General features: G+C 39.6%; 1 protein-coding gene across 2 annotated transcripts in view; it reads right to left on the bottom strand.

Moving 5' to 3' along the window:
* cdk19 (cyclin-dependent kinase 19) overlaps window positions 1-14538 on the bottom strand; it is a 63943-nt gene that overhangs the window by 20193 nt on the left and 29212 nt on the right. For both annotated transcript variants that reach the window (XM_053445711.1, XM_053445710.1), the window contains exon 4: window positions 13111-13251. In XM_053445711.1, the coding sequence (XP_053301686.1) occupies window positions 13111-13251 (141 nt within the window). The remainder of the gene's footprint in view (window positions 1-13110; window positions 13252-14538) is intronic.

Raw genomic sequence — 14538 nt, forward strand, 5'->3', positions numbered from 1 at the left:
GACTGTGCACTGTTTGCTGATTCACGGAATCTAATCAATCCTTCAAATCATTGACTTCTTTACAACAAATGTCATTACATTTTTAATTCCTGAAATGCACTGTGATGCAAACGCTGTGTTCTCACATTCTACTGCAGATGATCTTTTATAAAGGGAATAAAACCTGAATAGCTTTGGATTTATGTGGTCATATAGATTGATACCTCATCATCACATTATTTGCGTCATCATTGTTAAATAAGGTTTAAACAAAAACCTATAATTTCTCCTCATCAAATCAACCACATGAGGATATTGGTAGAGATTTTCACCACAGGGGTCACCATGAGGTCAACATGGACACACACAAACATAAGAAGTAGTGGGTTTTTCTTCCACACCAATCAACAATTACAGTTCCATATTATTTGGGTTATGTGTACAGAGTTGTTTACCAAATATCCCACAAGTATCATACAAACAGCGGCACATTTAATCACAGGAACCAAGTCCTAGGCCGGTGTTTTAAAAAAAAAGTTTACAGTGACTCTATCATGCAGCCAGATACAGTGTCTGCTTGTAGTCAAAAGGCCTGTGGATTTTCCCTGGGTGTGTGTGTGAATGTGAACGGTCTGGCTCGCTTGACTTAGATCTTCCTGGCTTGCATGCCTTGCTGCTATAGAAACAGCACTAATAATGAGGTCTATTATTCACACCCACAACAAGACACGCAGCGATCGGCAAACACAAAGGCAAGTGTACCAGAATGAACCAGATGAAATGGAGAATGATTTTATGACATGCACTAGTTATTTAAAAAATATGCACCAAATTGTATTTCACGCTTCAAAATATAGACTTCCTCTTGAAATCGTACAGTGAAATTAATCAGTTGCAGTCGGTTGGTTCCAGAAATGGATCAGGACCTGAGGGAAAAAAACACCATCCCAGAGCGGACCAGCAAACCCACTCCTCTGGGACAAGGCCCTCTTTAACAAAACCATCTACATCTTTGTCCCATAAACTAGGCCAGGTCCGCAGCTACAGGCAGATTACTACAACAGAATGTTGATAAAAAGGGATATCCTAATAGCTAATTTCAAATGTCCCTTGTGAACGTCAAGTTTGAAGCACGTGGTAAGGGGTACATTTTGGAGTTTGGAAAGTCCCATTTTTAAAGAAAGAAGAGAAAACCCCAGGCCATCTGCCTAAGATTCACAGCATGTGAAGGTCTGAAGGCTGAGTTGACTTTTCTGGGGCATTGAGTTTGTTGATATTTGTTTGGGATCACTACTGAGGATGATACGAGGGTGGAATTATTGTCTTTACAAGCCATGTATGGCTATACCAGAAGAATGAAGGATGAAGATGTTTAGGCAAAATCCAGCTGTGAGTAGCATCAGTAAGTGAGCTACTCCATTCGTTGGGTGGTAACTTGTTGGAATTTTTCCCATTGGCCTTTCAAAATGTCATCACTGAGCCTGAACTGCATATCTGCCCAGGGGGGTTCAAAGCTTAATTAGAAACTCAGGTGTCATGAGGTGCACAGACTGAGGAGAGAGTCACGGTGAAGTAGTATTTACTAACTGAGTTATGACCAAGACACCAACTTAATGTCTTTTTTTTTTTTTTTATGAATGCTACAACAGTCAAATCTTTTGCCCGCTTAGCAATATACTACGTCTTTACCTTGTCTGGTTAAAAGATTTTATCAATCAATCAAATTTTATTTGTATAGCCCATATTCACAAATTGCAATTTGTCTCATAGGGCTTTAACATGGTGTGACATCCTCTGTCCTTAACCCTCAACAAGAGTAAGGAAAAACTACAAAAAACCCTTTTAACAGAGTCAAAAGAATATAGAAACCTCAGAGAGAGCCACATGTGAGGGATCCCTCTCCCAGGACGGACAGAAGTGAAATAGATGTCAAATGTACTATATATCAAGCAGTCCTGCTGCAATTATAGTCTAATGGTCAGCAGCCAGCAAGATCAAGATCTTCTATCAAGGTCGGATGCCACTATAGTCCACAGTCATTGTCCACTGCCGCCGATTAGGATCCATCATCAGCTGCCACCTCGGTCGTGGTCCACTACCATTACCAGATGCCAACACGATAAAATATCTGCCATTATTATTACGATCAGCCAGCATGATACAGAATACGCCAAACTGGATCCACCATTACGATCTCTGATACGCGATCCACAAATCGTAATCCATGATGTGGCCACAGCTGAGGCCCTGGATCTGCGGCCGATAAGGGAAAGGGACTCCGGTGAAGGGGTCAAGTCAGTAACATGTATTGATGAGATATGAATTACTTTGATGTGATACTGATTTGAGAAGAGGAAGAGTGCAGCTATATCATTATATAATGTATCTCTAAGGTGTTTAGGGCCAAGTAGTAGAAACTCTGTTTTATCTGAGTTTAATAAGAGAAAATTGCGGATCATCCAGGTTTTTATATCCTTGAGACATGCTTGATGTTTAGTTAATTGATTACTTTGTTCAGGTTTTATTGACAAGTATAACTGGGTGTCATTCGCATAGCAGTGGAAATTTACAGAGTTTGTTCTGATAATGTTTCCTAGTGGAAGCATATACAGTGCCTTGCATAAGTATTCACGCCCTTTGGACTTTTCTACATTTTGTCATGGTATAACCACAGATTAAAATTTATTTCATCGTGAGTTTATGTAATGGACCAACATAAAATAGTGCATAATTTGGAAGTGGGGGGAAATATTACATGGATTTCACAATTATTTACAAATAAAAATCTGAAAAGTGTTGAGTACATATGTATTCACCCCCTTTACTGTGAAACCCCTAACAAAGATCTGGTGCGACCAATTGCATTCACAAGTCACATTTGCAAGTCACATAATTAGTAAATAGGGTCCACCTGTCTGCAATTTAATCTCAGTATAAATACACCTGTTCTGTGACGGACTCAGAGTTTGTTGGAGATCATTACTGAACAAACAGCATCATGAAGACCAAGGAGCTCACCAAACAGGTCAGGGATAAAGTTGTGGAGAAATATGAAGCAGGGTTAGGTTATAAAAAAATATCCAGAGCTTTGAACATCTCTCTGAGCACCATAAAATCCATCATAAGAAAATGGAAAGAATATGGCACAACCGCAAACCTACCAAGAGGAGGCCGTCCACCCAAACTGAAGAGTCGGACAAGGAGAAGATTAATCAGAGAAGCAACCAGGAGGCCCATGGTTACTCTGGAGGAGTTGCAGAGATCCACAGCTGAGGTGGGAGAATCTGTCCACAGGACAACTATTAGTCGTCTACTCCACAAATCTGGCCTTTATGGAAGAGTGGCAAGAAGAAAGCCATTGTTGAAAGGGATCCATAAAAAATCCCGTTTGGAGTTTGCCAGAAGCCATGTGGGAGACACAGCAAACATGTGGAAGAAGGTGCTCTGGTCAGATGAGACCAAAATGGAACTTTTGGCCTCAATGCAAAACGCTATGTGTGGCGAAAACCCAACACTGCCCATCACCCTGAGCACACCATCCCAACAGTGAAACATGGTGGTGGTAGCATCATGCTGTGGGGATGCTTCTCTTCAGCAGGTACAGGGAAACTGGTCAGAATAGAGGGAAAGATGGATGGAGCCAAATACAGGGAAATCCTTGAAGAAAATCTGATGCAGTCTGCAAAAGACTTGAGACTGGGGCGGAGGTTCATCTTCCAGCAGGACAATGACCCTAAACATACAGCCAGAGCTACAAAGGAATGGTTTGGATTAAAGAATGTTAATGTCTTAAAATGGCCCAGTCAAAGCCCAGACCTCAATCCAATAGAGAATCTATGGCAAGACTTGAAGATTGCGGTTCACAGACGGTCTCCATCCAATCTGACTGAGCTTCATCTTTTTTGCCAAGAAGAATGGACAAACCTTTCCATCTCTAGATGTGCAAAGCTGGTAGAGACATACCCCAAAAGACTTGCAGCTGTAATTGCAGCGAAAGGGGGTTCTACCAAGTATTGACACGGGGGTGAATACTTATGCACCCAACAGATGTCAACTTTTTTGTTCTCATTATTGTTTGTGTCACAATAAAATGTATTTTGCACCTCCAAAGTACTATGCATGTTTTGTTGATCAAACGGGAAAAAGTTTATTTAAGTCTATTTGAATTCCAGTTAGTAACAGTACATAATGGGAAAAAGTCCAAGGGGGGTGAATACTTATGCAAGGCACTGTATAATGAGAATAAAATTGGGCCGAGCACAGAGCCCTGTGGAACACCATGGTTAACTTTGGTGCGCACAGATGACTCATCATTAATTTGCACAATTGGAAGCGATCAGAAAAATACGATTTAAACCAGTTTAGGGCGGTTTACTTTAATGCTAATTAAATTTTGTAGTCTCTGTAATTACATTTGATGGTCAATTGTGTCGAATGCTGCACTGAGATCTAACAGAACAAGGAAAGACACAGATCCCTGATCTGAAGCTATTAGAAGGTCATTAGTGGCTTTTGCCAAGGTTGTCTTTGTGCTATAATTGGCTCTAAACCCAGACTGAAAGTCTTCATGTACATTGTTTTCTAGGAGAAACTCACACAGCTGATTGGCTACAACTTCTTCTAAGATTTTAGAAAGGAAGGGGAGATTAGATATTGGTCTGTAATTGGCTAAAACCTCTGGGTCTAGGGTGTTTTTTTTGAGAAGGGGTTTGATTACTGCTATTTTAAAGGACTGTGGTACATGTCCTGATGATAATGACAGATTGATTGTGTTCAGTAAAAAACTATCATTGTGCTTTGCTAATTTACTGAGTCCCTTTTTAGGTGGTAAGCCTGGAAAAGCTACCAAGAACAGGCTACAACATGCCAACCCCTCTAATTGGCCCTCTTTTGCCTGACTAGAAACTTTTCCCAGGTTCACTCATAACTCCTGGCTATCGTCTCTTCTTCAGCAGTGTATGCCTCCCCACCTCTATGGCTTGTCCCTTTTTTACTTGGAGATTATTATTCTCCTTTAGGTTTTTTGTTTGTCACGGATTAGAACCCCGGACTCGCTCGCGATGAATCCATCGGGGGATCCTCCGCTGTGTTCACTCATCGACTTTATAATAGAATTCAGAGGACTGAAATTAGTTTAGTGAACGCAACTTGGAATGCTCATATGAACATAACTCCTAAAAGGTTTAAGGATATACAAATCTACTTGCATTAGGCCTACATTTGATTATAATACAAGTTTGGATCATTTAACATAATAATTAGTTTGTAATAAAAGTGAAAAGGAAACAAACCACAACTGAGAGCCTACAGTGTATGATGTTTTCCTAAATCGGAACAAAATGAGCCAAACTACAGGTGTGAAAGTCTGCCATTTCAATCCCTCATGATAAAAGTATATTCGGAATATCCCATAACCATCAATACTGTTCTTACTTAAATGGTGATATATATATCCTTACTTGAAATGATCAGTCATTGCTTTATATATGTGTATGAAATTATGTATCCAAACAAATTAAATGAAAAACAAAGCAAGGCCTGAAGAAAGATATTTTTTGTATATTATTGATAAATTGTGTCATTCTGAGCATAGGTTGCTTAAAGTAGTGGGCCCTCCCCGATCCTCATGAATCAGTCCTGAGAACAGCATTATCATCTCCCCGGTGTTGCTGCAGTCTGACTGTGTGGAACAGACGGCTCCTAACAGCCAGGCATACAGTAATGTGCTTATACAGTAGATTAGTCTGCATTTACTGCAGCAACATATCACCTTCAGTAATCCCCCCCTGACAGAGACTGTTGGTACAGTCCACTGAGGTGTGTGCTTCTTGCTTTGGCCAGTAGAGTTGTTATATCAGCTTCTTGACTCAGCTAACCATGGAGGACGGTGGGCTCAGTAATAGCTAAAGGCTGTTATATAACCCTTGGCGCTTAGAGGTGGGGGAGGGTGAATGAGGTATGGCAAGACCTTCTGGTGGGTGGGACAGGGAGGAAAGAGGGAAGGAGTGGCAGTCAAAGTGTGGGCTGAGCACCATGCAGTGGTGCAATGTAAAGCACATGCCTGATTCCTGCAGTGCATAGAAGCAGAACATGTTACACACCAGCACACGCATACATTTATGTAACAGCAGAGGAATTGAAGCCATTACAGCTGTGCTGGTGAGGGCACCTTTCCCCTGCAGCTAAGCAGACCACAGCAGATCAAATGTCAGTCTCCTTGCTCTTCCCCTAACATGTATTAACAGCATAAATCATCGTAAGACGTGTGGCTTTCATATACTTTTTCAAAGCAATAAAAGGCCTTTGTGACATTTCTCATAAAGCAGCAACATGTGAGAAATAAGTAGCTCCCTGCTTTTCAATTGTTATTACTTACATTCACAGAGAGAACTGACAAAAAGCCAGGTATCTGCATAAAGATGATAATCTGACCAACAACAAGAACATAAAATCGAATAAGTTAGTCATTGAATCCAAGTGACACCTTAACGAAAGTTGAAGAAATTCGATCAAGGTAGTCTGCAGATATCACCTTCAACAAGCCAAAAACATGTTATGTGAGGCCACCGTGACCTTGACCTTTTGACCAATAAAATCTAATCAATGAATCCTTCCATCGAAGTGAACGTGTATGGCCAAATGGTAAATTGTTTTGTATTTATATAGTGCTTTTCTAGTCTTGATGACGACTCATGGCGCTTTACAGTGCAGTTTTACAATCACACATTCATTAAGATTAAGATTATACAGTGCATCTATTCGCAGCACTTTGTTATTCTATGGGGGGCCATTCAGGTTTCAGCATCTTGCCCAAGGACACTTCGGCATGCAGATGGGTCAGACTGGGGATCGAACTGCCGACCTTCAGGTTGGAGGACAACCACTTTACCCCACAGCCACAGCCGCCCTGTCAATGCCAACATTATAGAATTCCTTGAGGTGTTCCTGAGGTATTACATTCACAAAACAAGTCAAAGGAACATGAGGTCACTGTGACCGGGCACCAAAATCAAATAAATTCATCTTTGAATCCAAGTGAATGTCTGTACCAAATTTGAAGATTGAAAACATAAACACACTTTGAGAGGCCACTGTGACGTTGACCTTTGGCTATCAAACTCACACCTAAGACCTAATTGAATGTTTAGACCAAATGTGAAAGGATTTACTCATGGCATTTCAGAGATAATCTGTTCACAGGGAAAACATTTGCTTTGTGAGGTTACAGTGCCCTTGACCTTCCAACTTTTGTCTGCCAAATCGAATCAGGTCATCCATGAGTCCAAGTGAATTTTTGTACCAAGTTTGAAGATATTCCCTCGAGGCGTTCTTGAGATGTATGAGAATGGAACAGACATACTAACAGACACACAAACTGAAAACCTGAGTACCACCGGCCACTGACTGCCGCTGGCGAGCTTGCATAAAAAGAAGGATAGTCATGTAGTCTAGTCACAATGGCAGGAAGCCCTGGCAATAAGACAGCAATACAACAGCACTAACTGCAATACATCAGGGCAGAGTCCGACATGGATGGCGGTGAATTTTATCCGGCTGTGGTGAAAGTAGTTACAAAGGGCCGGAAGAGTTGGTGCACTGATAAGAGTGGTGTGACCTTCAGGGAGCATAACAACCAACCAGTTGATGTTGATGTAAAGGAGAGGGGACTCCCCTCTTCTTATTGCTGTGTTACCTCTTCATTATTACTGTGGTTATGATTGCCTCCAACCATTAACAAATTAAAATAAGGTCAAGAACATAAAATTGTAGTTTGTATTATGACATATTATGTGTCTCAACACTGAGCCATAACATTTATACTGTTAACAGGTCATAATGTTGGTATGGTGAAAAGCAAGCATGAAAAAGAAGCTGTGTACCTTTGTTTTATCATTTAAGTGTTTTGTCATTTAAGTTCGTATCTGGGAAGAAAGATAGTTTGCTGCCTCCCCGCACAACATCCTGTAAGCCTCCTCTCTACATTCTCCAGCCATCTTTCAGGTACCCAGTAGCTGAAGAAGCTGAGGATGACAGGCCTGGGATGGTAACTTTCATCAGGCTTTGGTACGTGGCTCTGGTGTTATTGTTGTAGCTGCACTTGGCCTCAATATCCAGTGCCTCTGCAACGTTTCACAGTTAACAGCATCCTGGACTCATGCATTTAGGGCATCACATTTTTTGGCCATTGTTATCTTCCTTTTGACTTGATATTAGCCTGCAGGACTGTTGTTTGTTTGTTAATCTGGCCAATTTCCGGCATGGATTTTCCCGTACTAGCTCTCAACATCAAATGTCACTAATCGTTGATTCACGTGAAGTCAAATAAAAAAAACTAACTGAGTTTAATTTTGACAGTAACAAATGTTCTATACAATTTATAGATCATTTGGTCATTACTTAAGACTCATTTTCTTGAGTGTGTGTTGGCTGGTGTGAAAGGGAAAGAGAGAGTGGGGCCAGGTGGGGCAGAGCGAGTCAATGCATTGTGCGAAGCTTCACAATTTTATACTGATTATTTGAGGAAGATTATGTTGACACATGGTAGAAAGACTTCACTGGTTTGTCTATAGCACAAATAGAGCTTAGCATCCATAACAAGGGTTAGGGTTTGTTTAAAAACACAGTTTCAATCAGTTTTTACTTGCTCTTCTCTTCAACCATACCCAATTTTTTTCATCGCAGCAAAGCATGAACTCTGTTTGTCTTTGACAAACTTTTCTTATTACAGTTGTGTATTTTTGTATTATTGTATGTGTCAGTGAGTCCTCTTTGGTACAGACAAAAATATCCTTCTATCATTAAGCATTTAATGGACTGGCACTAAATTTGGTTCAAATAATAATGATTCCCGACAACAAAGTCTAAAGACTCCAGTTATCCTCTGACTTTTTATCGCTGCTCCGTCATCAGTTTAGAATTCTGATTTTGTCCAGTCGTTGGTTTATGCCTGCACAAATAATGACATTCCCATCAGTCTCAGGTTTAGTTTGTGTTTGGAGCTAATCAGCAAATGATAGCGTGCCAAAAAGCTAAAATAACAGGTTGAATAACATACCGATTATTGTTAAAAATCTTTATGCAAGGATTGTCATTGAGAGCGTAGCAAGATTAGCTCAAAATGCTCATTTGCCAAATTCCAACCTCAAAGAGCTGCTAGTATGTTATGCTAGTAGTTCTGTTAACACAAAGAAAGAAAATAAATCCCCAAATCCACTGCTTCCAATGACAACAATGTAAAACATTAGCCTGGAGTCCTTTGCCAGTGAGAGTGGTTCACCTGGATTAACTTGTACAGTACAAAGTATTTAATACTAAGAATTGAATGGGCCTAATATCTACTTTAAGTTATGACTGAATTCCTCCAAGCTGAAAATCTGGTCATTTTTAACAGGACTTCGTCATTTTCAGGTAAAAAAAAACAAAAAACATTTCAACTGCAATGGAAAAAAAAAAGAGCTCGGTTATTGATAAAATAACAGTGGCAGAGAGACATATTATTTAATGCCTGCAGAGATGCCCATTTGAATTATTCCAAAGTACAAAACACTGGCCATGCCTCCTGATCCCTGGGGGTTTACATAATGTGATATCCATCCACCACATGACCATTGGGGATTGCCAAGGATTATGTAAGAGTGGACGACCCTGTATAGATAGACAGGCGCCTGAACTGTGTAAGTCCTCTGCCCTCCGACTCCTGAACCTGACTTATCCACTAAGAGGTTCATTCAGAGAAATCAACCAACAGCTTAGCTAACTTTCAACCAAACTGTAAAATCTCAGTCATGCATTCCTCCATGATTGTAGCTGGAAATAGCCTCTCTCTGGATCATCTGACGTCAAAGCAGTCATGGTGGCAATCAAATAAAAGTTTTGCGGCAGAATCTTCTGTGTTGTGTTTGGTTACTTACACTCTTTTCATCCACAAGCAAAGTCACAAATGTTCCTTTACTAGAGTGACAGATGCACAGAGAGATAACGGCAGAGACGCCACACTTGCAGATGGACTGTGGGAGTTACAGGACACAGTAATAAACGAGACAAATAAAGATCTGATGTTATCTCAGAAGCTGCAGGGAGTGACAGCAATGAATGTGATATACAATTCAAGATCTTAAAAGTTTGACATATAAAACACTAAAATAGAATCGAATCACACTTAGTTTCATTTCAGTGCTGTAACTCTTCTCTTTACAAAGTTGCCATTGTTTCGAACCAACTAGCAACTAGACCTGAGCCAGCATTCACAGAATGTCATTGATGGAGTCCCTCAGAGTTCAGTCCTTGATCTATTATTGTTACAATGCATATGCTATCCAGGTCAAATCTTTCAAAAGCTCCACAACAGTTTACAAGTTTTACATGTAAATGAGCACACTCCAATCCTGCCTTGCAATTAAAAAAAAACTAAGATAGAGAAGATGCTATTATAGGTCCAGACTTTTTCGTGCCCACTTGCATTAATTGTGGAAATCTGTGTGTCACTAACTTGTTGTAGTCCTGTTTGGGAAACGATCCCTTTCTGCAAAAAATTTCAAGATCAAAATAAGAAAACGCATAACCCCATAGACCCCAGAAAATTAGGAAAATTGATTCATTTTAAAGTACCCATGGGGCTGAGCCCAATTTTTTATCTCTGACCTGTTAACCCCAAAAGAGCCTAAGTGCTACTGCATCAAACAATACATCTCCAGATGTGTCTCGAGTCACCACTTTGGAGGGAATCTCACTATGTATGTATGTAAACATACATAATTCTCACGTGCTGAAACCCAATCAGCTGTTGCTTTTAACTGAAGGTAGAAGATATTGTGCTTCCTGTGCCTGGTCTGTCAGAAATTATAAGAATAAAAAGTCTCTTCCATGGAATGTTCCAGGCAAACTAAATTACCCAAAATGTTTAATGCATATAATCTGTATGGTTTTGTCATAACAAAATTTACATTGTGGACAAACAACTGGAAACCAACTGAATGATTACAAATGAGTACAGACTTCTGCTTAAGCAGAAGATGTCAGTTGAGTAGGTGGTTTTTCAGTTTGCTGACGGCATGTGTTCAAGTGTGTCATATGTTACCAGTAATGTGGTCGGAGTGATTGGATCCAAATGCATCCTGTATGTTAGGTGAATTCACAGCTGTACTAACAGCTGTCCATTTGGAATTATCTCATGTTGACTCTCTGCGAGACCATTTGCGTATTATTTTTCAAAGTTCTATATATAAAGCTTTTATTACTGTTATTATCAGACATTTTTCTCAGAAACACTCATCCCAAGAAAACGTCTAAAGTCAACACAGCACCTCCTTGGTTCCTAGCAATACACCCAATAGCAATATGAGTAGTTGTGAGAAGAAATGACAGACAGTGAGAGACTTCTTTATTTATCTTTATATATTTAAAGGAGTGTTCAGGTAGTGTCGAGCTACATTTGAAATAATGCAGTATTTCTGACAGCAGGCTAACCTCTCCACTTAGAAGAGGGTTCATGCAACTAATTTCCTAGTTCTAAAATTACATTTTACATTATTTTCTTTGAGTGAAAATAGCTCAAACGAGGCACTGCATCCAGCAATCTCTTGCTCTATCACAGTTTCTACACCTCTCCGTCTTTGTATAAAACAAGCAGTCATCCAGACTATGTCTTTGTGTTGTTTGTGGTAAATTAAATCATAAACTAAAGATTGCATTTGCTCCTGATACTATATTAACAAGATATGTTTCTGGATGCCAAAAAGCTTTAGTATGTTATACCTTTTCAGAGCTGCTTGTATTGTAGCTTGTACCTTCAACAAAGGTGACATGTTTCTGTCGCTTAACTATTGGACAGTTTCTTGTGGCTTTACTAGTTGCATTTAAAAAAAAGCTCCCTCATCAATGCTCGTATGAACTTCACTGATGCTTTTACCACAACAGTCAAAATGAGGCAGGACCCTTAAAAAGACTGCACATTCTTTCTTTGTAAATGTTCCATAAAAGACATTACACAGTTTAACATGGTCGCTGACATTATTGTAGCTTTGCCTACTAAGACTGTGGAAATTAACCCAAAACTTAATTCAGCGGCAAGATTCTTTCTGTGGCAAACAATCGTAGTTTTATTCTTGCCATTCTTCCACCTCAACTGCAATAAGACAGACAATGAGAATCTGTGTCCTGGCTCCAGTCTGAAAGAATGAAATCTCCCCCTAACCAAAGCACTGTGGGAAAACAGAGGTGGAGAGAGTCTCACAGGAACCAGCAGGATATCGTAGCCAGGTTAAAGGTTTGACAAGAGTCAGACAACATTCAGACCTCAGGACGTTCTACTCCTCAAGAATTATAATCACTCTCTTCCAGACAATCGAAAATCTTGAAACTATTATACCACACCAAGACATAACAACATATGCTCTGAGATAACACGGCTCTGATAGTTGAAATACCTTATGTGGCATGTGGCAGAGAGCGAAACAGTGTAATAGAACAATGTCTCTTTTATGAATAGTGATTATTAGCCAGCTGCAAGCTGGTGATCATTGTAGTTTCACAGAAGTCAACAAACACCATCAACCTTAACTTTAAGATAACTTCTATGTTATTCTGTAACAAATTTGTGACATGACTACAAGAAATTACTACAAGAAACAACCGAAATTAGCCAACTGGAAATCTTTTGAGCAAACCCATGAGAGTAGTACTAAAGATAACCAGTCAGTAAATATATGGAAATTGACTAAACCATGGGGCTTCATAGTCTTTTACGTTTTTTTATTTGTGTAAATTAAAGTATAGGACAGAGTCGGTTCTTATACCCACCTTTTTCTCTTTTTTTTTTTTACTTCCACTTATCAACATGATTATTCATTATATATGCCTAACTAAGTCATTGGGTTCTATTAATATTTTCTTTTTGGCCTGGTTGTTATATGTTTAACATATTTTCATCTCCAAGTCTCTATTAATCTCCATGTCACCATGTGTGATGCCACTACACAGCTACTGCAAGAAAAAACTTCTAGCACTCCTAATAGGGTTTCTGTGATTTCAACAGTGTCAATTTTGGAAAATGCTCAGAGATGAAGTCAACGCTTGAGTTGGAGTGTGTCTGAAAAGAGAAACTGGGGCAGTGAAGCTAATATAGCCACTCACCAGATCCCTGTGGAGCACCCAGTTGGCATGGAGGTAATGGATCCCATCCAGAATCTGATAAAGGAGAGACTTCACCATCCCTCGGGGCAGCTGCATGGGCTTCTTGTTGGCCTTGGAGGCGCGGTGGAACTTGATGATGTGCTACGAGGCAGAGAAAGGATGCACCTCAGTTGTGCTTGTCGACTTAAGCATGTCTTGTCAGGTCAGACTGTGTAGCCACATCCTTTGCAAAAACAGCTTCCTCACATCCTAGTGGTGCCTGATAAACTATGGGTAAATTGTAATGCTGTGATTTATACATATTGTGATTTTATTGTGTAAGCTTTTTGGCAGCCGTTGGTACAGAAAATGTTTTCCCTTCATTTAGGTTTATAGTACACAAGGTTGCAAAGTCAACACAAGTATTCAGATGGATTTATCTAATTTACTGATTACTATTCTTGGTAGTTGGCCATTGTCAAAAATGTGCGTACTGGGTGGCTACTAGAGAATGTTTGGTAAACTGGACAACTTCTGATGACACGGGACAAGAGGTACTTTTTAAACTGGTAAATGGTTTGTATTCATATAGGGCTTTACTGTAAATTCATATAGTCATAAATTAAGCAGGTCACTGCTAATCATGTGTGTAAAGTGTGTCAATCTGTTACACTTTAGTCTCATAAGAGCAACAAAGAACATATGTTCACATTTGTGAATCTCTTTTTGCTGAATGAGCTTTTAGGGAGTAGTTCAAAATGTTTCCTGGTGGAGAGTTCAATCCTCAAATCTCCTCACCATGTGTTGAATATAAAGCTTCAAGCTTCAGCAGGTTGTTAGCTCGCCATACATTCTGGAAACATGGGGGATCAGTTACCCTGACTCTGTCCAATGGTAAAAAAAAAACACATCAACCACCATCTCTAGAGCTCATTAATTTAGACATTATATATTGTTGATCAAATCACAATCCACTTTTTTTCTTTGAAACTGTCCAACAATTTCTCTAAGATAAGTGGCTCTAGATCTGTCCGCTATCACTGTCTGTCATTATATAAACTTCAAAATCAGTGTGTTCATTTAAAGTAAAAAACAAAACCTAAAACCCAGTATTCTCAGGTTATTACCACACATAGAAGATGTCACTACATCAATTAAACATTAAAGAAAACAATGGCCCAACAAGTATTGATACGTGGTCTGTATTTTTACCATAGAGCTTTTCTAGTCTTGATGTCAGTTTCTTGCCAACCACCCATTCACACACACATTCATACAGTACATCTATGGGCAACACTTTTTCTGTGAGGAGCAATGCAGGTTCAGTATCTTGATTGGAATAATGGGGAAGACTGTGATCAAACCACCGATGTTTTAGTTGTTTGTTTTGAGAGGACACAGCCCCCTCAGACCAAGGTTTCAATATAACCAGACAAATATACGAAACTG

This window comes from Pleuronectes platessa, chromosome 17 (genome assembly GCF_947347685.1).
Source record: "Pleuronectes platessa chromosome 17, fPlePla1.1, whole genome shotgun sequence".
Lineage (NCBI taxonomy): Eukaryota > Metazoa > Chordata > Actinopteri > Pleuronectiformes > Pleuronectidae > Pleuronectes > Pleuronectes platessa.